This window comes from Molossus molossus, unplaced genomic scaffold (assembly GCF_014108415.1).
Source record: "Molossus molossus isolate mMolMol1 unplaced genomic scaffold, mMolMol1.p scaffold_m16_p_15, whole genome shotgun sequence".
Classification (NCBI taxonomy): domain Eukaryota; kingdom Metazoa; phylum Chordata; class Mammalia; order Chiroptera; family Molossidae; genus Molossus; species Molossus molossus.
In genome coordinates this window covers 54111904-54133437 of record NW_023425350.1, presented here as the reverse complement: position 1 = coordinate 54133437, position 21534 = coordinate 54111904, and the positions used below count along the sequence as shown (strand labels likewise).

Genomic DNA, 21534 nt, shown 5'->3' with positions numbered 1-21534 from the left:
GAGCCACTTGGCTTAGAAGCCACAGAACAAATGCAAGTGGGTTTTTCACTGATCCTTACATGGTCCCCACAGGACCAGGTCCCAGCACCAAGGCTCTAGACTCAGGTCTCCCTAGTTCCTTCTCAGAACTCCCATAGTGGCTCAGAGGTCATGGGTCCTGCCAACCTTCGTTTGGAAAGTTCTTTCAAACATCCACCCAGATTCATCTTAAGGTTTCCTTCTTTCCCGCAAAGGACCAAACCAGGTCCTGGCTGGGGCTGGGTTCCTCTAGTTTCTCAGTTCTTTCCAGGGACCCAGCTTTCTGCCACAACATGGCTTGGACATCAAGACCCAGCCCGGGGTTACCCTGCAACGAACGAGTCCTCCAGAGCTGGGCCCCACAGACTCAGCAGTGCACCCAACTTCCCTGGCTCCACACGCAGCCCGCCCAGCTCTTTTCATTGTTGATGACTTCTCTTCCTATGGCTTGTTCTGACCCTGCCCTTTGAAGACCCCAAATACCAAGGGTGTCATGTTGGCAACTCCCTGTCCTGTCCTGCATGAAGCCTTGGCCTTGTAGCATCCCACCCCAGAGCAGCTGGCTCTGTTGACTCCCACCTCCCCAGCCCTGTCCCCAGGCATCATGGGAAGAAGCACAACTTTGCTGGCCTAGGAGGTGGAGGTCCCCTTAGGGCCTGGCTGCCCTTGATGCATCAGTCCTTCCTTCCATCTGCACTCTCTATAGCCCCTGCTCCCCATCACCCCAGGATAAGAGGTGCTGCCCTCCCCGTCTCCTGGACAAAGCACAAAGGGATGCCCTGTTTGGCCAGAGTCTGGGGGCCCAAATGGGGGACATTTTCTGTCCCAGGAAGCCTCCATCCCTAAATATAGGCTCTGGGCAATTTCTCCCTGGGTAGGTACCCAGCGGGATGCCCGACGTCAGCCCTGGGAAAGGAAGTCAGGGGGCATGGGCCATGAGCTAAAATTGGAGAAAGGTAGTATGGAAAGGACAGATGCCAGTAGTTGGTTCATGAAGGCATTCACCTGTGGAACAGCCGTGCATACCACCAGCCCTGCAGGCAGCAGAGGGAACAAAACCCCTCTCCTGCTGGTAGGAAGTTTGCCTCTCATGGGTTTGGCTGTTTCCAGAAAACCCACCAAGTCCCCCACCCTGTATTTTCCAGCCAAGTGAAGGATACTTGGGAGTGTATATTCCACGTGCCTGGGCCCCTGCCAACAGGAACATGGGTTATAGCATGTCCTAGTGCACACCTGCCCTGGGGCTGATAGGTTCGTGGGCTGCCCAGAGCCATGGCTTTTAATTGGACAGGAGAGACCACCTAAGGACCAAGGCAGCTCACTCCTGCCCTGAGAACTGGCAGGTTTGCAGGCCCCCACCCCTACTAACTTAATGTTGTTTTTGCCTCTCTTCAGGGGGATGAGTCCCACTGCTAAGGGGGAGCTTTTGTTGGCCGGAATGCTCCATTTGTTCACTTTGGCAACCCTACAGCTAGGGCCGATGATGGGGAACAGGGATGGAGGGTCCTGCCATCCTTCATTCACCCATATCTCACACCTAACAGGATGCAAAGAGGAGGTTCAGAGAGCAAACCAAGGCAGGCCCTGCTCCAGGGGCCCCAGGCTTGTATGGAGGGTCCATGGGTGGGGTCACTTGGTGACCTGACCCCCTCCCTGCCATATGGTCTGACCCCAGCACATGGGGGCTCAATGTACTTAGCCTGAGTATTTCATCATGCTCTTTGGGCTGCCTTCTCAGCACTGGCAGGGAACAAAGGAGATGCTACAGATGTCTGGATCCCAGAGGGAGAAGTGGGCTGCCCAGAGCCATGGCTTTTAATTGGACAGGAGAGACCACCTAAGGACCAAGGCAGCTCATGTTTTTGTAGTCCCACGAGTGGAGTTTGAGCTAGCCCCTCATGAATTGCTTTTTTAAAAAAAGGAAAGAAAAACCCACCTCCTTCCTAAGGCCTGCTGCTGCAAGGTTTGGCTCCATCCTTTGCCTTGGGGTCCTGCCTGTCCCCCTGGTCGTCTCTGGTCCTTTGGGCCACAAGTGGGGAGCTGCCCAGGTCCCAGTCCTTGTAAGGCGCTAAATTGAAGACCTTAATAGAGTGACTATTGGTGCCAAAGACCCAGTTCCTGCTGGACTTCGGGTGATAACAGGAGAGATGGTGAGTGGGTGCAGGTCGCAAGTGCCCAGAGGAGTTGACTCAAACTGATGGGATCTGTCCCAGCCAGTCAGTCCCTGATGAGTGTAACTTCCCTCCCCCAGGGGCCTGGCACATCTCTCTGTAGCCCTGCTGGCCGTGCTGTCTCACCCAGCCTTGTCCCAGGCCTGCATTTCTGTATATATTGCTGTGTATTGTGTGTATGTATTTATTCCTGGACAAGTGTGTTCTTCTGCAGCCCTTGCCTGAATAAGGTGTAGGGTTGGGTGAAGATCAGAATACCAGGGCCAACTAAGGCAGCCAGCTCCTATTCCCTCCCCAAACCCTTGGGAACCTGGCCAGTCCCAAGACTGCCCAGACAATCAGGCAGGCTTCCCCACGGAGTCCAAGCCTCACCTGCCACCACTGGCGTGGCCCCAGAGAGCTGGCCTGGGGCTTCCCCGCCTCAGCTCTGCCCTGGTAGGGGCCTTGCATTCAGAGGCCCGGGGTGACCTAGGCTGCCCTGGTGGCTGGCATGAGACTTGGCTCGAGTGGGCACTGCTGGTGGGGATCACTACAACTGACCCCCAGGCCCTGCCTTCCCTGCTCAGCCAGGCTGCAATGGGCCTGAGCCGTGAGGGTCGCTTCCCCCACCCCAAGCACACCAGGCAGTGGGGTGGAGAGCATTTTTTGGTTTTGTTTCTGAAGTGGTGCCTGTACCTCCAACCCCCAGGGGCCTTCACTGGCCCCACCCAGGCATCACCGTCCCAGCACTTTGTTCCACGTCACCCATAGATGCCCTTTGCTGAATGTACCTGAGTGTATGTATTTAAAAGGACTCACACAGGCATCAGAGAATTTATGGCTTTGTATCCAATAAAAGATGGTGAAACTGGAGTATCTGCCTCAGGGAAATACACGGCAGGCGGCCATATGTGTTGGTCCGTCCCCGAGCCTTTCTGCAGCTAACGTGCGCTGAAGCATGAAGGAGGTGGATGACCAGATCAACATCAACGAAGTGAATAAAGCTTTAGACCCTTCTCTGGACAGCAGACATCGCAGGAGGAAGGCCATGCAGGTTACTGCCCTCGCCAGAGTTCACACTCCCTTTTGGTGTCCGCGTATGGGTAAAGGGCCTTGGGGGGCCATGTCCGACCCTCAGCCAGGAGAGGCCATCTTTAAGGGCAACCCCAGCCAAGCGCAGCAGGAGCAGTAGGCACTGTCCAGTCCCTCATTGGCCTGGCCATGTCTTAGGAGGCATTGGCCAGCCAGTCAGGCTGTAGCCTGGGAGAGACCAAGTTGCCCAACATGGTCTGGCTTCACCTTCCCTATTTTAAGTGGGGTCTTTAAATAATAAAAATCAGAAAAGTGGCCAGGCCAGTGTGGTTCAGTGGTTGAGTGTTGACCCACGCACCAAGAGGTGACGGGTTTGGTTCCCAGTCCAGGCACATGCCCGGGTTGTGGGCTCGATTCTCAGTAGGGGGCGTGTGGAAGACAGCTTATCGAAGTTCTCTCTCACATGGATGTTTCTTTCTCCTCCCTTCCTCTCTCTAAAAATCAATAAAAATGTATTTTTTTTAAAAAAAATCAGAAAACGAACAGATGTTTAGGTTTAAATTGTGTGGGCTCTAGCATCCAACAAGTAGATGAGCACTTACCCCCAAAACTCGGAGCCAGCTGTTCTTTTTTCGTATTTTTTTAATGTTTTTATTGTTTTGTTTTTTTTAAGAGAGAGAAACATCAATGTGAGAGAAATACTGATCGGCTGCTTCCTGCACACCTTCCACTGGGGATGGAGCCTGCAACCTGAGCATGTGCCCTGCCCGGGAACTGAACCAGGACCTCTCAGTCCATGGGATGGCGCTCAATCCACTGAGCCACACCAGCCAGGCTGAGCCAGCTGTTCTTATCTTCATTATACATTTAGAACAGCTGGGACTCAGGAAAATGGTTATCCAAAGACCATGAAGGTAGGAGGGACAACGGATTCCAAAGTCTGGATCTGCCCACTATCCCATTCCATCTTTGAGTCCCTCTAACCAGCAGTGGTTGGACTCACGAGGTTAAAAAAATCACTTCCCAGTATCAAGCAGCAAAAGCTTCAGTGGCTCAATATGACAATTATTTATTTCTAGTTTCAACAATTACCAATTAGAGCTAGCTGCTGGTCAACTCCCAGGACTAGTACAAACAAGAGGCAGTTAGACCCTGATTTCACTGATCTGTGCTGGCCAATCCACACTTGCCCTGGTCAGAGGAGAGCAAAGAGACCAGCCGGGTGCTCCTGCAGCCACCTCCTCAATGGGCTGCTAAGAAGTCACTACAGTTTGCCCTGGCTGGTTTGGCTCAGCAGTTAGAGTGTAGGCCCGCGGGCCAATGAATTGTGGGTTCAATTCCGGTCAAGGGCACATACCTTGGTTGTGATTTGTCCCCGGCCCTGGTTGAAGTCGGCCCTGGTTGAAGTCGTGCGAGAGGCAGCCACTCGATGTGTCCCTTTCACATCGATGCTTTTCTCTCTCTCCCTCCCTCTCTATCTGAACAAAAGTGGAAAAATGCCCTCAGGTGAGAATTAAAAAAAAAAGTCACCACAGTTTAAAGAGGACATGGCCTCTCTTAAGACATTTCTACAAGAGCCCTCAACCTTAGGATCTTGACTAAGAGGGACCAAAAGACTGAACCAAAAGAATATGGAGGTAGAAGAGGCAGACAAGGTGATGTAACACATTTACACAAACCCAGAGAAACCAGGGAGCAGTGCCTGGCTAGGCCAGGGCTAAATAAGGTAAGTTCAGAAGAAAAGAAAGTGATTCCACATCTTCCAGCCACTTCTGGGACTAAGAAAGATACCAAAGTGACAGGAGCCACCAGGTGGAGCTCCCTGCGGGCGAGTGACGCACACCCTGCCTTACACCGACCAGAGGCTATGGAAGACAGCTCCAAAGCGGGGAAGGTAATTTTCCTATCTTTTGGGTGAATACACAAAGCTAAAATCCTGAGCTGTAAACACATTTATGAGTAAAACTCCTGTCTCCAAAACATTTGCAAAGTGATTTGAAGTTTATTTAAATAACCCCCATTAGAACAGGGTGAGCCAATCACTACAGGGTGGGCCAGTCACACACCTTCCTCGTAATAGCAATTAACCAAGACAGGGAGAGTAAGCGTGCCCTGCAGCCAGTTTGCCAGCCACGTGGTGAGAGGTGGGGTGCCTCTCAATGGAGGCGGCCACGACCTCGGCCCCGGCCAGCAGCTGGAGGTGCGTCCACTGTTGAGCGAGGGTTCTTGATGGTTTCATCTACGGACACGATAAGGCACGCAGCCTCAGAGGCCGCAGTGAGGGCATTGATCCGCACCATAGCTGGCTCCCACACGAAGGCCTCAAAGTTGTCAGCAATGTCCTCGTTGTTGATGTCTACCCCGTACCACATGCCTCCCTGAAAGATCAGGAAGAGAAGAGGTAACATGCAACTGCTTTCACATTCCTTCTTGCACACCCTTCCTCCAGAAGACTCGGAAAGTCAGGGACCCTGACTCTGAACCTGCCGGCACTTCCCCGAGGAAGACGGCATCAGACTAGGGCACTACAACAGGAACCTGGACACCCACCTCTGCCCACCCCTGCCCGCCCACCACCCCCTTCAAACCTTGGACATGCTGAGCATACAGGAGCTCTGGCCCTCTGCCAGGCAAGCTCTGGTTCTGGGGTGGCCCCACTACGGGTCCCCTGAGGACTGCACATATCAAACTATGGTTTTCAAGAGGACTCTTCCAATCCCTATCGCAGTTTCCATCAGTCCCTGGATGAGGAACTGAGACACGGAGGTCGAGAGGAAAGTCCTAACAAGTCAGGAGCAAGGTCACTCACTGAGCACTGCTGCTGTCAGAGTGCCCAGCACCTAAACAAATACTCGCTGAAGAACAAAGGAAGAAGAGTCCTCAGAGAGGTGACAACCTGGAGGTGGCAGAGCCGTGGCTGGGCTGAGTGTCAGCAGGGCTCCTCTCATAGTACCATGACGAGTGATCACACTCTTGGTAGAAGCACCAAATAAACCCTGGGACCCCCAGCCCTGGCACTGTGGTGGTGCCCTGCCCCCAGTGCCAGGGCTGGTACCGAGTTTAGTTTCAGCACTGTCACCTGGGCTGAGCACAGTTTAAGTAATCACAGCACAGTCAGAATCTAGCCCTATCCACCCAAATCCCTGGAGCCCAAGGAGAGGAAGCACCCACCTGGGCATGCCGAGCCCGTAGCTTATTGAGGATGTTTGTGGCATCAAAGCCAGCATTGTCACACAGCTGGCGTGGGATAATTTCCAAGGCCTTGGCATATGCCCCAATCAGCAGCTGCTGTTTTCCAGGAATGGTCCTTGAGTAATCCCGCAGGTACTTGGAGAGCTCCATCTCAATGGCCCCACCACCAGCCACCACTGAATCGTTCTGTAGAGACCAGACCCATCTTTCAATACAAGAGGTCCCCCTGGCCCAAGTTCCAGCCACAGAAAAGTTGGGCCACTCAGCCAGTAGGTCCCCCAGCCCAGAGAGTGGTTCCTCATCATTTCCCTCATCCCAAGCCCCAGGAAGCCTATACATAGCCCTTATCTAGCACATCCCAACTTGGTTTCTGACCATCTTCAAGGTCTCCTGTAGCTTGAGGACACTGACACAGTCCCTGGGATGGCTGACTGGCTCAGCTCTAGTTTGCTCACAAGAACAAGTCTTGAGAGACTGAGGTGTTTCTCTATGACTTGTGAGGCAAATCAAGGCCTGAATGACACCCAGGGAAGGAATCACCACACTAATCCAGGGTCTCATTAGCTTGGGAGGGAGAATGGGCCGTGCAGACAGGAAACCACCAACCCAGTACCTTGATGGCCCTTCTGACAATCATGATGGCATCGTGCAGGGACCGCTCTGTCTCCTCCATGAACTGCTCAGCACCACCACGGAGGATGATGGTACAAGTCTTAGCCTTGGGGCAGCCAGTGAAGAAATTGTACCTATATTCAGGGTCAAATCATATATGTGAACTCATGTCTGCTGCCAGCCTTCTGTGTCCTGACCTCACCAAACCCTCCCAACACTCAGTAGCTGCTCTTCTGTTTCTCACTAAGGTGCCCCAATCGCACCCTTAAAGACATCTATCTTCTTGGGAAAGTCTGGGGTTGTATCACTGGGACATACTGTGGAGTCAAACTTTAGACCCAATGTGATCTTCCCTCCCAAATGACTCTGTATCCGAGTTCTTTATGCCCCAGAAGGTGAGATCTCATAGAGTAGCACATGTTGTACACCACACCCAAGGATGGCAGGAGGCCAGGCCCGGGCAAGTCTCATGAGCTCCGCCAAGATGTAGGCCAGACCCACGGCTCACCTCTCGCCTCCAATCTGGGTTTCCTCAAAGACCTGGCAGTGGCCCAGCACATCCGCTGACAGAGCATTCACACTGGTCTGGATGGAGCCGCCGCAGGCCTGAGGAGCACAAAGTAAGATCACCCTGCGGGAAGGCTCGCACCAGGCCAGCAGCTCCCCACGACCTAGTCTCAGCCAGTCCCCATGCTGGACCCTGCCACGGCGCCCCGCAGCGCTCTACACTGGCTGGCCTACTCTCACTCTTGACCCCCTCTGAAAGAAGAAAACAAAACAGAACTAAGGGCAAACAGGCCTGGTTGAAAGGAAATGGGGACCCTTTGGCTCACCCAACAGCTCTCCCCCAAACTAGGGTGCTATGGGTCAGGCAAACGAATTCAGGATCAGTGCTTTAGACTTAAAGCACATTTGGTGAGACACCAAAGGAGGAAGGAAACCTGGCTGGAGGCATCACTACTTGAGTGTGTTCAGCTAACCACAGCATGACTGCTGTGTTCCTCAGAAATCAGACTTCCTGACTTGTTTGGTCAGACTAACTTTTGTATCTGGGCGCGCACACTGGCGATGAAGCGCTTCAAGGCAAAAAGAGTTAAGAAGACAGGCCTAGATTACCATGCCAACCGGACAGTACACTCCTGCCCACCAGAGGTAAACAGAAACCCCTCCAGGGCCACGAGGGCCAAGCAGCTGCCTGTGGAAGTTGGGTTACCATCATCGTCCTTTTCAGATCCTCCTCTGGCACTCGGCCAGCACAGAACATGTCTCTGTCGGCAAAGTACTGGGTGGCCACATCCCCAATGGGAAGTTTAGACAAGATGACTTTGGCTCCGGAACGATGGATCCTCTCTAACTTGTCGTATAGAATGTTCCACTCAGCATCAACAATCGCCTGATAATCCTGAAGAGACCCAGAAATGGATGAGGATCCTTTGGAGTGGAGGTTAGCATATGCAGTAGACTAAAATATAATATCCTATAATAAAAGTATACTAATTTATTTGGGAATTAACAGGGGTAAACAGAACAGCCCCTTCTTAGTCCAAGCAAACAAGGACCCTGTAAGATAACTTAGGAATCTAAAACTTTCAAACACAAAAGCAGAAAGTGACCTCAGGACTAGAAGCTACTCCAGAGCTGGCACTGCCAAGGTGTAAGGAACAGTTTGGTCCGGATTAGTTCGCCTCCTCTGAGGCACTCACCCAAGGAGTTCCCAAGGACAGGACTCTCTTCCCCAAAGGCCATTCTGCCTTGGGGACACATTTCTCAAGAGTATCTACTTATAGTGAGGTGACACTGCTACCACCAGAGATAGCCTTGGTTATATCAATGATGGGAGCACACCTGTCCCTGCAGCAAGGGACCCAGTCTAAAATGGGAGGAGCCCACACCTGCCCAAACCAAAGGAATCAAGATACTGGACTCGCTGTATAGTGAGCGAGCCCCTGCCAGCCCCTTCTCTGGGGCCAGAGGAGAGTATTTCAGCAGATCTGTCCTATTCAAATCTCCCCCAATCCAGGTCCCTCAGAGAGGGTACTGAGTGAGAAAGGAAGTGGGCCCGGTATTTAGACATCACCATTTAGGATGACAGGAGGATAAAGTGACCCACAGAAGCTTGAAAAACAGAAATGGACCCAAGACAACCACAAGACTCAAGGCTTTGGCCCAGAAAGCTGCCCAGTTCCATACCACTGCCAGCTGGTAAGGCCTACCTCAACCGTGTGGACTCTGACTTCAGCGTTATCTTTCTCAGCTTTCAGTTCGAGCTCAACATTTAAAAGGGCAATCTTTGGATTATGGTACTTTTTGGGTTGCATTTCAAACCCAGCATAAGAGAAAGTCTTCTTGAATGCGACACCAGCTACCAGCTGGGACTCCTGTTCAGAAACAAACAAACAGCACAACAGTTCAGAACTGGAATGAAATGAAATCAAGCTGGTGGTGTGTTGGACTATGCAGGTCCATTACTGCGAACCTGAAAGAGCATGTCTTAAAACATTTCACTGTTGTAACAAAACCTTTCCATTATCATAAAAGCTGGGGAAAATTCAAAACATACTCTGGTTGTCCCTTCAGTATAAGGAAAATCATTCAGTCTGCAGAGATTGAGCTGACAAATAAATAGAGATCCACAGAGGTTACAGAATGTACCTACAGTCACAGCCTGCTGTGGCAGTGTGAATACAGCCAAGCCTGACTTCCATCCTACACGTGTCCCTCTACCCCTGTAATGTGTGCTCTCCTCCTATACCAAGCTGTCTGAAGGGTCAATGTGAAAGCAGAAGCCTCCTGGGAGGCCGTAGCAGGCTTACCTCTAGGGCTCCACCCTGCACCTTCTTGATTCCAATCATTTTAAGCTGCAACAAATCATCGAGCATTATTACCGCATCCACCACCATCTTGGCGAAGAAGGCTTTCTGCTGGGAGATCAGCTTGGAGCTCAGAGCGGTCATGGCACACTTCTCCAGCAGCTTCCTCTGCTCCCTGGGACACAAGGGTGGGACCTGCGTCAGACCTTGAAAGCCCCGCTTGTCTGATTCTACTGCAATGTTGGGGTGGTTTCCATTCTAGCCACTAAAATCAGCCCTCATCAACTTCTGTATCTTTGGGGCATATTATCAGTGACAGATGGTGACTACAGTCAAAGACCATGTGTGATAGCTTTTAAACTACAGTCTACCAGCCTCTTTTGAGCAGTGTGGGCTGGGGCACAGCCAAGGGTCTAGCAAGAGCCAACTAGCCCCAGGCCCATATAGGGATTACAACAGGCTTCTGCATCCAATTTGGCCACAGAAAGTTCAGCCACCACAAACTTACACTTTATCTTCCTTCTTCACAGTCACAGCGATCTCTTTGATCTTGTTAACTGCCTGCCAAGAACAGAAGCTGAGTGAATCAGTCATGCTATAAACTGGAGAAAGTGGATCCCAACCTCTCTTGTTAGTTTACTCCCAAATCTTAAGCATTTCTACTCTACAGCTGAAACAACATTTCTAAGACTTGTAGCTGTTCAGAAATATGTAAATTCCCATAGTCTGAAATGCAGAATAACTATAGTTCTGAAGAATCACAAGGAGACTCCCAGGATTTAGCTTTGGATATGCAGGTAACACACTAAAACAAATGAGTGAAAACAAGCTATGATACTAGGTTAAGCCAAACCTTCCAGTTTGGCTTCTGAAAAACATCTACAATAACTTCTACACTTTATATATTAATTAAATGTTATATAACATGATATATTATATCTCACTTCTCAGATATCTCATTTTAATGTCACCACCCTGAAACAGACAGTAAAGGGAGAAAATAAAACCAAGGACTGACTTGAACCAGGTCACAGAATGAAGGTCAAAGGTCAGTAAAAGCCACATCTCAAGACGTATCATGAAGTGCTTGATAAAACAAAATCAGCTCTCACTTACCGAGAGCCTATGATGTATCTATATCATAGTCTATCAAATAGCTACTGAATGGTCAAACTGAGGTTTCTAGGGAGGATTCAGAAAATGTTTAAGGAACTCTTCCCAGTTTTCTCTACACCCCAGTATTATTGTAAGAGAAATATGCAGGTGCCCAGGCACAAAGCCAACTTAGCCATACTCCCATACCAATTGGGTGGCAGTGCGGAAAGCTCGGATGATGATCTGTGGGTGCAAACCTTCCTCCACATAAGGTTTCACCTGCTTCAGAAACTCGGCAGCCAGCAGGGTCACTGAGGTGGTGCCATCACCGACCTGGAAGAGGATGACAGCAAATTCATGTTTTCTCACATTCAGGGATAAAGCCCCAAAACTCTATTTTCAGAAAATCTACCCATTTAAACTGGGTACTGTTTAAACGAGTGTGGAGCTTTAATATGGAAGCAGGTGTCTGCAACAAAGAGAAGGTGATGGTAGTTAGCTATCCATCCCATCAAATGGTCCTGAACTACAAAATTAATTCCCCAGCCAGGCACATTCCCCAGAGGACTGATTTGAAAAATTAAATTTCCTTGGGATATGAAATCATATATGCAAATTATCTGAGAACTTATTTATTACACACAGAGCATTATAATGAATAAGACAGTCCCAGTCATGCTTGTAATAACAATGCTTACATGTCACACATAATCATGGTAGCAAGAGGCATGAAATAAATATCCTTTAAGGAGTACAAAGTACTCCAGGAGTTTACAAAAAAAGCATTTTCCAGCCAAATGCCACTAAAACAAACCTTCCAGGACCAACCAAAGTCTTTTATATGTTAAACACTATTCGGCATAAGCATGATTACTAGTCTGCTAATCTTTCTTACATGGCAATTTTCTACAATGACATCTAAATCTTATTTTTAATGAGGGAGAAAATGAAAAGACCTCGTAAGAAAACTGGCTAACCTTTGATTTGGAAGAATTTTATTTGCAACTTATTATTTTTTTTTGTACAGACAGAGTGGGAGGGAGAGAGAGGAAGAGAGAGAGAGGGAAACATCGATGTGAAAGGGACACATCGAGTGGCTGCCACCCGCACGACCAACCAGGGCCGGGGACAAACTGCAACCAAGGTACATGCCCTTAGCGGGAACCGAACCCGGGTCTCTCTGGACCGCAGGCGGATATTTGCAACTTATTTTATGTCCATTGTGTGACGTAAAGAATTTTCAAGGGGGAAAATGGGTTACTGTAGCAAAGGGCTTAAGCTGCCAAATTCCCAGCCAGAAGATATTATTGACTTGCTGAAGACATTAACAAATCAAATCCAGACTCTTCTCACTTTAATTTTAGAAAAGCCATACTGTTTTACAGGCTATGGGGTCCTAATAGATCTTTTCACATAACTTTAGGATTTATCTGTAATATTCTAAAATACAAATCTGTCTCTCTCAACATTTATTATCAAGACTCCAGTATCAGAAATGGTTTCTATTAAAATGGTGGATTTTGTTATGTATATTTTATTACCATGAAAAAAAGGAGCCCAACGGTGTGGCTCAGTGTCGACCCATGCACCAAGAGGTTGCCGGTTCAAGTTCTAGTCAGGACACATGCCCAGGTTGTGGGCCCGATCCCCAGTGGGGGGCATGCAGGAGGTGGCCAATTGATGTTCTCTCCCATCGATGTTTCTCTCTCTCTCTCTCTCTCTCTCAAATCAATAAAGAAAAAATATTAAAAAATAAAAAAAGGGCCCTGGCTGGTTTGGCTCAGCGGTTAGAGCGTTGGTCTGCGGTCCGGAGAGGCCCAGGTTTGGTTCCCGCTAAGGGCACGTACTTTGGTTGCAGTTTGTCCCCGGCCCTGGTTGGTCGTGCGGGTGGCAGCCACTCGATGTGTCCCTTTCACGTAGATGTTTCCCCCTCTCTCTCTCTTCCTCTCTTTCCCTCCCACTCTATCTGTACAAAAAATGGAAAAATGTCCTCGTGTGAGGATAAAAAAAAAAAGGAAACCAGAAACCTTATGAGTTTCCAGCCCCATCTTCTAAGTTTAAATTATTTACCTAGCAACTCATATAAATGACAGCACAGGGTCCTAATTTTAAAAGATTATTAACTCCTTCTAAACTATACTTTTAGATATGAAATCAAAACCTTTTGGAGAGGAGAGTGAAGGTGCAAGCAGGCATGTGTTCCAACCTCCATTTAAACACATCTGCTTGATTTTCTTACCTCAGCGTCTTGGGATTTGGCAATGTCCACTAAAGTTTTTGCTGCAGGATGGACAACATCAAGGAGTTTCAGAATCGTGGCCCCATCATTAGAAATTGTAGCCTTTCCTTGAAAGGAACACATAAAGTAAAAATGTTAAGATCCATTCCCAAATTCTGTCTTCTAGTTTGACTTGGAGTCCATGTGCCCTTTATTGGGATGGGGCAGAGGGCATCAGGGTGGGAATAAACTGATCTTCAAACAGCGTGTCCTGTGCGCAAAGGGCGGCCTAAAACCACAAGCTCCCGAAGACTATGAGCTCCTGCTTTTCTTTGAGCAGCATTAAGCACATCTCCACTGGATGTAGGAAATATTTTTAAAATGACAATGAGTAATCATTTAGATATTCTTAACATAGTTAATACCCCAGTATCTCACATCAATTAATACCCTAAAACATAAAAGGGAACTTGCTTTTTATCTTGGCAACAGGATGCAATAGTGACCACAGGCAACACCATACGGCTCTACTTCATGTTTCTAGGTTGTATCTCTCTAAAGGAACAGCCTTCTGAGCCCAGCTTCTCCCATATATTCCCACTAGGCTCAGCATTCAGGACCATGTCTGAAATGAAGCCACTTCAAGTGAGCAATCCCAGAGTGTGAAGCAGTGAGTTTTCTGATGCCAAACTCTGCTCACCTCAACACTCCCCAGAAGCCTCCTGCACACTGGCCTGAGGGACCCTGCAGACTTACCTCGGCCATCCACAAGGAGCTTATCCATGCCACGGGGGCCCAGGGTAGTTCTTACAGCCTCAGCAATCACCTGGCAGGCACTGATGTTACTTACAAGCTGGGGGATGCCTTGGGAGCTATCAGTCCCCTCTTTCAAAAGGATAACTGGTGTGGGCTAAAAAACAAACAAATGACTGCTTTTAAAAGTCATCAATTACAATGAGACTCAAGGAGAGAAGGGTGAGGAAGAATGCTCCCATCACCCCCATAACAGAAATAGCTTTTAAAATCATACCCCGCCCCCACTATCCACCACATCCACTCTTTAAAGAGCCTCTATCTCCAGAGACATTGCCAAGACCACAGCATACCTGGTAGGTGTGCTAGAAAAGAGTTTGAGAAGCACTGATTTTATTTAAAAGAACGATCAAATAGTAATGTGCTCTCTAGTGCCCAGCTGAATGAGCACAGCCTTTTCAACTTCTGACCCCATTCTGTTCTGAAGAATTAGGTCACAGCACAGAAGGAAGTACCAGGCCATGCTCAGCGTTCACCCTCCAGCAAAATATCCACTTATCTGCATTACAGCTTAATCCTAGAGAAGTAGATGGGACACTGATGCAAAACCCTAGGTGTCTATAGCTTTAGGTGTTGTCCTGGAGATGTCCAGGCAGGAAGCTTTAGCAATGATGTCTAGCTGGAGTATAGGGAAATAGTCAGGCAGAAAGGCAAACAGCATCTTTGTTCTGCCTCATGAAATGACAACAAATCTAACTCACATGGCAATGTTTCCATTTCTACGCAAGCTTCATAAAGCTTCCTGTGACGCCTCTCCAATCAGATACCCCAAAGTTGTTTTTCTCTTTTTATTTTGCAATGGCCTCCAGAAAGTCACTATTTCTAGAGGTTTAATTTGCAGATGAGCTTTAGAAACTCTGGGAACAGGGATACTTTATTTTAAAGGGCTTGCTTAAAAACTTTTGCTTCACCCTCGCCGGTTTGACTCAGCGGTTACAGCATCGGCCCGCAGACCAATGAGACCTGGCTTTGATTCTGGTCAAGGGCATGTACTTTGGTTGCGGTTCATCCCCGGCTCTGGTTGGGGTCGCACGGGAAGCAACCAGCGGATGCGTCTCTTGCATCGATGCTTCTCTCTGTCTCTCTCGCTCCCTCCCTCCCTCCCTATTTGTCTAAAGATAAATGGAAAAATGTCCTGGGGTGAGGATAAAAAACAAAAATAACAACAAAACAACTTTTGCTTCAATGATCATTAGCACAGACAGTAATTCTTCAGTTTAACTAGAATTCTTTGTCCCTGAATCCAAGCTTGTACCTGTAGAAATGAGCTCATGAACCAGACCCAGTTTTCCCAGTGACTGTGACCAACTGTGTGTTTGTATGAAGAAATATATTAAGGATAAATACTGTTTCAAACTTTTGTTGTAGAGAAGTAGATGTGCTATTAGGCTATGATTTAAAACTTATATCTTACTATGGAGTGCGATATAAAGTTTGACATGTATTGCCCACTCCACCCCTAGGAGTACTTCAGGTGTCTTAGCAGGGACGGCACAGGAAAGCACAAGGCTGTCCCGCTCTAACAATAAGGAGTCAGGAATTCACACACCACAAAGTCTAGTGACCCACGAGGATGACACCATCAATATTAACTGGACAGTTCCTTAAAAAGTGCAATTCTTTTGGCCAGTGCAGCTGGAAGGTAGTGAATAAGTGGAAGGTTGGAATGAGGCTGACGTGGCAGAAGGAAACAGACCACATACTCACTTGTAGGCTGTGTTAAGTAATTTATATGTTACTTCTACAAAGAGGAGCAGTGGAAAAATTTGCAGCAGAGGAATGGCACAGTCTGATTTACATTTAAAAAAATCACGCCCTGGCCGGTTTGGCTCAGCGGTTAGAGCGTCGGCCTGCGGTACAGAGAGACCCGGGTTCGGTTCCCGCTAAGGGCATGTACCTCGGTTGCAGTTTGTCCCCGGCCCTGGTTGGTCGTGTGGGTGGCAACCACCCGATGTGTCCCTTCATGTCGATGTTTCTCTCTCTCTCTCTTCCTCTCTCTCCCTCCCACTCTGTCTGAACAAAAAATGCAAAAATGTCCTAGGGTGAGGATAAAAAAAAAAAAAAATCACTAGCAAATAGTTAAGAACAGGCAAGATACAATATGTAAATGCATAAACGGGCTGGAAAGATGCCTAACAATCTCTAACCAGCAAGAGTGCTGGTAAAGAGGGTTTTGACCCTTTGAATTGTATATTTGCTGTTTTGTTTCAACTTTTTTCTAATGAGCTTATCACACATTACTTTTTTATTTATTTATTTTTCTTCCTTTTAAGTTTTAATAAAAGTTATATCTAAGATTACTTTATCTCTGCATCTTCCCAATTGTTTCTTCTTTGTATTTGCCCTTTTCCTTTCCTACTTGGCGAGATTTGGCTTTACGTTCAAGGATCTTTTTGTGGTCTTTGTCCAGTTTTAGTCTAGTGATAACCACCTTGCTGGGGCGAATGCCCACATGAACAGTTGTACCATTAGCTTTCTCCCGTTGCACTCGTTCAATGTAGATGACATATTTCTTCCTGTAAACCTGGACTACTTTGCCAATTTGCTGCCCTTTGTAATGTACCTGAACAACCTGAACTTCATCATCCTTTCGTATGGGCATGGACTGAACATTGTACTTCTGTCTCAGCTCTTTGGAAAGAAGGGAAGACATAATCTTCCTGCGAATGTGGGAAGGTGCATTGAAATGCCTTTTACGGTTCTTGCTCTGGTCAGAAGTCACAAAGGGATTAAACTTCATTTTGACCGCTGGCGCTTCTACGATGGCCGCAAAAGGGAAAAGACCACTTTTTAATTTTTTTAAAGAATGCTTATTAGATAACCCCCTAAATCTGGGACCAGGCATAGGCTGGAGGGAAAATTCCTTTCTTTCCATGATTAAGTGTCCCAAGTCTCACTGTAAGAAATGGCTTCTCTATACTCCCAGCATTCTTTTGGGCCCTTGCACCTTTTGTAAGGAAAGACGGACCTTCTCCTGGTCCGAGCTAAATCATTCCTCATGGCAGCCTCAAGTTTTCTCTGGTCTACCTCTGCCCCAGATGAAGTCTTAGATTTAAATAAAAAACCTACTTGAGTCTCAAATCCCTTCCTAATGTCTTCAACAGATTCTTCTATCCTTCCAACAGGCTAACTTATCCAACACCTTTGTGGACCTTTCTCACCTCCACCTCCAAACTGTACCCCATTTACAAGGGCCACCTGCCACTCCTACCAACACTACTTTCTTAACATCAGGCCAGCAATTCTTCACAGCGCCAATTCTTCCAGGAAGTTTCCTCAACAGCAGCTAACAGGGGCATCCTGAACAGGGGAGCCCATAACACTCTCTTCACTTCCTCTTGCACACAGCTTTTATACTGCCATCCTTTCTTTGGACTGCAGGCCTTCACTCTAACCGCTGAGCCAAACTGGCCAGGGCTGCCATCCTTTCTTAAAGTATGAGCTGCCCAAAGGTAAGGGGTATAATAATGTCAATTTGTAGAGTGCCTAGATGTGGCCACACATGAAGCAATATTCAGCAGCTTTTGGTAGTGAATATTTGACTATATACTAAGTGCTTATGTAAGTGATGAAGTAAGATAGCAATGGCTTATTTTTGGAAAAACACTGGCAGCTTGGCAACTACTCATTGAGAATTCTTCAGTACAAAGCAAGAAGGGCTGGGAAGTAGCTGACCATATTGTCCCTAAGTTCCCTATGCTTTGTAGGCCCTAGAGAAGTAGCAGGCTGGGTAGAGATCCTATGGGGAGGGAAAGGTAGTAGAGCTAGATTAGACTAAGCCAAACCAGGTCAAGCAGATGGTTCTTCTTCATCAGTTCCCCAGGGGCAAGTAGTACTATGGAAAGCCCAGCTTCTGTCCCCAAGTTACTTAAACAAACAACAAAAACATACACACACAACCCCCTGGCTGGTTTTCTCAGTGGTTAGAGCATTGGCTCATGGACTAAACAGTCATGGGTTCGATTCCAGTTAAGGGTATGTACCTTAGTCGCAGTTCGGTCCCCGGCCCTGGTCAGGGTCGTGCGGGAGGCAACGGGTCGATGTGTTTCTCCTCCCTCCCTCCCACTCTATCTGAAGATAAGTGGAAAAATACTCTCAGGTGAGGATTTAAAAAAAATCCTCAGGAATACATATTTCTTTGGAAAGTCACTTTTCTCACAGCAATTATTATTATTATTATTTTAATCCTCACCCGAGGATGTTTTTTATTGATTTTGAGAGACAGAAACATTGATGTGAGAAACACTGATAGGCGCCTCCTGTATGCGCCCCGATGGGGGATCAAACTGGCAACCTAGGTATGTGTCCTGACCGGGAATCAAAAGGACAGCCTTTTGGTGTACAGAACAATGCTTCAACTAACTGAGCCACCTGGCTAGGGCTGTCCCCAAGTTACTTTTTAATCTCACTAATTTTTAGTCAAGTAGAGAAACAATGGTAGAATCCAGTAATCTGCCAAGGGTATCACGGAAGGCTTGGGAATTTCAGCTTAATGAGCTTCCTGTTCGTCCTCCTTAAAAATTTATTAATCATGATGTTCTTCAAAACCACACAGGTATTTATATTCCAAGGTTTATAGTGCTCAACACCAAAGGCAAGAACATACATTCTGCATAAGACATACTAAAGTCACAGGGCTGAGGTTTCGGGGGACCCTTTTACCTCTCTTCTAATTACAGAAGGCTTCTAGAGAATATCAAGGACTAATTCAATGATAGCAAGGAGGATTTTTGGTGACAGAAGTTTCACATAAACAGCCAATACAGCAGGGAAACAGAGAAAGGATCAGTTCAGGAAAAAACCAAGTGTGGTGGTCTGGAGCCACTTGGTGAAGGGCTTTATCACCAGACAGACCCTTGGTTTTGATCCCCAGTTCTGTGAATGCCAACCAAAACTCTTACGGTTGCCTTGGCAGGAAGATGGATTACAGGGAGGAAAGAAAGCAAGCAACCACCTAGCAAAATAGCTAACATTTGCTGAGTGCTTACTACATGCTGGACACTTTATATGCATTAGTTAACTTAATCCCTTCTAACAGACTGAGGGCCAGAAATTTAATAACATGCTCAAAGTCACCTAGTAAGTGGCAGAGCTGAGTAAAAAAAAAAACCAAAAACCTAGGTATTCAGCATGCTCCAGAACCCTTACTCTCAGCTGCCTACTATGCTGCCTCTGCACAGAAGATGATTTCAGGAACAGGTAATGCTGAAGATGGACTGAAAAAGGGCAGTACTGGAGGTGTGAAGGGGAGAGGGCGTACAGATTAATGCCAAGTTCCTCATAGGTGTCAGTTTGACATCTAACAGGACAGGGAGAAACACAGAAAGCAGGAAAAAAAACCCCCAGAGAATTGATTGGGACTGATAGGCCAAAATGAACGAGTGAACTGTCAAGTGCACAGAAAGCAGTATCTCAGTCATGGCTTTTCCTCACACACCTTAGTGCCAGATGGGTAATGGAAATACCTGGAGGAACACTTTGTAAAGTATATGACTGTTACCCAGCTGGTGTGGCTCAGTGGATTGAGCATTGTCCCATGCATCAAGAGGTCGTCACTGATTAAATTCCCAGTCGGGGCACATGCCTAGGTGGGGTGCCTGACCCCCACTGGTGGGTGTGCAGGAGGCAGCCAACTGATGTTCTGTCATCAATGTTTCTCTCTCTCTCCTTTCTTCTCTCTCTAAAAAAATCAATAAAAATATTATTTTAAAAAACAATAAAGTATATGATTGTCTAACCTCTTTGCAGTACACCTGAAACTAATACAAAATAATATTGAACGTAATTGAAAAATAAAATTAAAAAGAAAAAGAAAATCCACAAAACAAACACCCCCTTAAAAGCTGGCCCTGTTCAATTCAAGAGATACCACCGAAGATTAAGACCCGTAAAAGGTACGTGCAGCTATGAGATGGAGGAAAAGGATACCGTGTGTGTAAGTGGAGAGGACTACAGGGAGCCTCCAGGATGCACCAACCCCCCCTCATCTAAGAAAATGAGACCCTGAGTTAGGTGGCCACTAGAAAAGTCTGGTCTAATGTCAAACCTGGAGGGGCAGACAGGGTCGGAGTTAGAGCCGGGGTCTTCCCACCTCTAATGCAGTATCTATCGCCACTGCCCTACTCATTCTCCTGGTTGAGGAGTCTGCACCCCAACAACCAGCGGGGCCTGGTACATTTGACTAGGCACTAAACATGTGTTTCCTTAATGAACGAACGAGTGAATAAATGAATGAGTGGATGAATGAATATATGAGCAGAATGCTGTCGCCATTTATGCAGCAACAGGCGGATGGGGTACGGCAAGATCCTAGTTGAGACCTTGTGCTCCACCCATTTAGGAAGTCTAATTCTTTACATCCGCATTTCCCAGGGTAGCCAGGGTTTCCAAATCTGGCCACCGACTGCTTATGCACGCTCAATCTGCACTAATTTAACACAGGTCAGGATTGTGTGGGGCTCCAAAAACGGGGTCCCCGACGCGGGTCTGCTGCCCCTAAGCACCCTGGGATTTGTAGTCCCCAGTCGGCCTCACCAGAGCCTCCCCTCGCGTCCCACATAACCCTCGCCAAGGGACCCTGCTCTGTGCCTGGGACGAACTAGGCCACGGCGAGTCACGACGAGTCGGGGTCATCCATAGATTAGGGGATCGGGGCGAGGACAGAAGCAGTAAGCAGAGAAGAGCCCTACGGGATGGGTCCCGACCAGGCGGCGCCAGCCACGGGCCAGATGGCGACGGATGACAGCGGATGGCGAAGGATGCGCTAGACTCCACTCACCATCATTTTGGAAGCTTATTCAATGGCCCGCTACTCTTCTTCTTAGCTCCGCGTCCGGGCCGCCCAGCAACCCCACAATGCCCCGCGCCCTAGACGTCCCCAGAAGATTCGACAAACGTTGGATCCGAAGAGGAAGGGGACGAACCACTTCCGCTACTCTATGGTTCGCTACCAGCGAGTTTGTGTGGCTAGAAGAGCCCAGAGGCGGAGCCTTGGAAGGCGCTCTGGCGAGAAGCTTCAGTTATCGAAGATAACGCCAAATTTTGGTAGTGCGTTTTTTCCCTTTGAGCGTGAAGGATTCTTGCGCGGCCCGCGACACTTACTATCCTTAATTTCATCCCCCCTCTCCATGCCCCGGACGCCAGACCATAGAAAGAAATAAATGCAAACATTTATTGAACGCTGACTGTGGGGCAAGCCTATGCTAAGTAAGCTCTTAATGTGAGTGATCTCATTTAGTGCTCACAACTCTGTTGCGTTGGTACTGTTATCAGGTCCATTTTACAGATAAGAAAACTGAATCTGAGAGCTTAGGAAAGGTGGCGAAAGTCACAGTTGCACAGAAAGTGGTGGAGAAGCTGGAGTGGGCACCTGGTCCCAATGCCTGCTTTCTGGCTCTGCACTGGCCAGAGCCTCCTCGAGGGTTGGTTGCATCTGGCCGCGTCCCTAGTGTCTATCACTGGGACCGCGCAAACGCTGGTAGGACTGGGCAGAGGACGAGCTGAACGAGGGTCATCGGAGATCACCTGGGCGGTAGATGAACACCCATTTAAAGAGAGGTCAGGGAGGAGGAAAGCGCAGCTGGGAGAAGGCAAA

At 48.0% G+C, this 21534-nt stretch overlaps 2 protein-coding genes across 2 annotated transcripts; both read right to left on the bottom strand.

Moving 5' to 3' along the window:
- Nucleotides 1-4774: 4774 nt before the first annotated feature.
- Nucleotides 4775-20834, bottom strand: CCT7 (chaperonin containing TCP1 subunit 7). Its single transcript, XM_036262804.1, has 12 exons — nucleotides 20719-20834; nucleotides 13884-14037; nucleotides 13149-13255; nucleotides 11117-11242; nucleotides 10323-10375; nucleotides 9818-9989; nucleotides 9218-9382; nucleotides 8218-8406; nucleotides 7513-7610; nucleotides 7006-7138; nucleotides 6372-6578; nucleotides 4775-5578 (listed from the first exon to the last, which is right to left on the bottom strand). Exons 1-12 carry the CDS (start codon nucleotides 20722-20724, stop codon nucleotides 5357-5359), a joined length of 1632 nt encoding a protein of 543 aa, XP_036118697.1. The 5' UTR covers nucleotides 20725-20834; the 3' UTR covers nucleotides 4775-5356.
- Nucleotides 16243-16696, bottom strand: LOC118631090 (60S ribosomal protein L26-like). The gene has a single exon (XM_036263418.1). It carries the CDS (start codon nucleotides 16678-16680, stop codon nucleotides 16243-16245), a length of 438 nt encoding a protein of 145 aa, XP_036119311.1. The 5' UTR covers nucleotides 16681-16696.
- Nucleotides 20835-21534: the final 700 nt, after the last annotated feature.

What these genes read in the sequence shown, in the direction of transcription:
- LOC118631090 (XM_036263418.1), bottom strand. Translation starts at nt 16,680, where the DNA reads ATGAAGTTTAATCCCTTTGTGACTTCTGACCAGAGCAAGAACCGTAAA.
- CCT7 (XM_036262804.1), bottom strand. An exon ending in GCTCCTTGTGGATGGCCGAG is followed by an intron (nt 13,256 to 13,883) that starts GTAAGTCTGCAG and finishes GTTCCTTTCAAG; the next exon opens with GAAAGGCTACAATTTCTAAT. An exon ending in CCAAATCCCAAGACGCTGAG is followed by an intron (nt 11,243 to 13,148) that starts GTAAGAAAATCA and finishes ATCCTCTTCCAG; the next exon opens with GTCGGTGATGGCACCACCTC.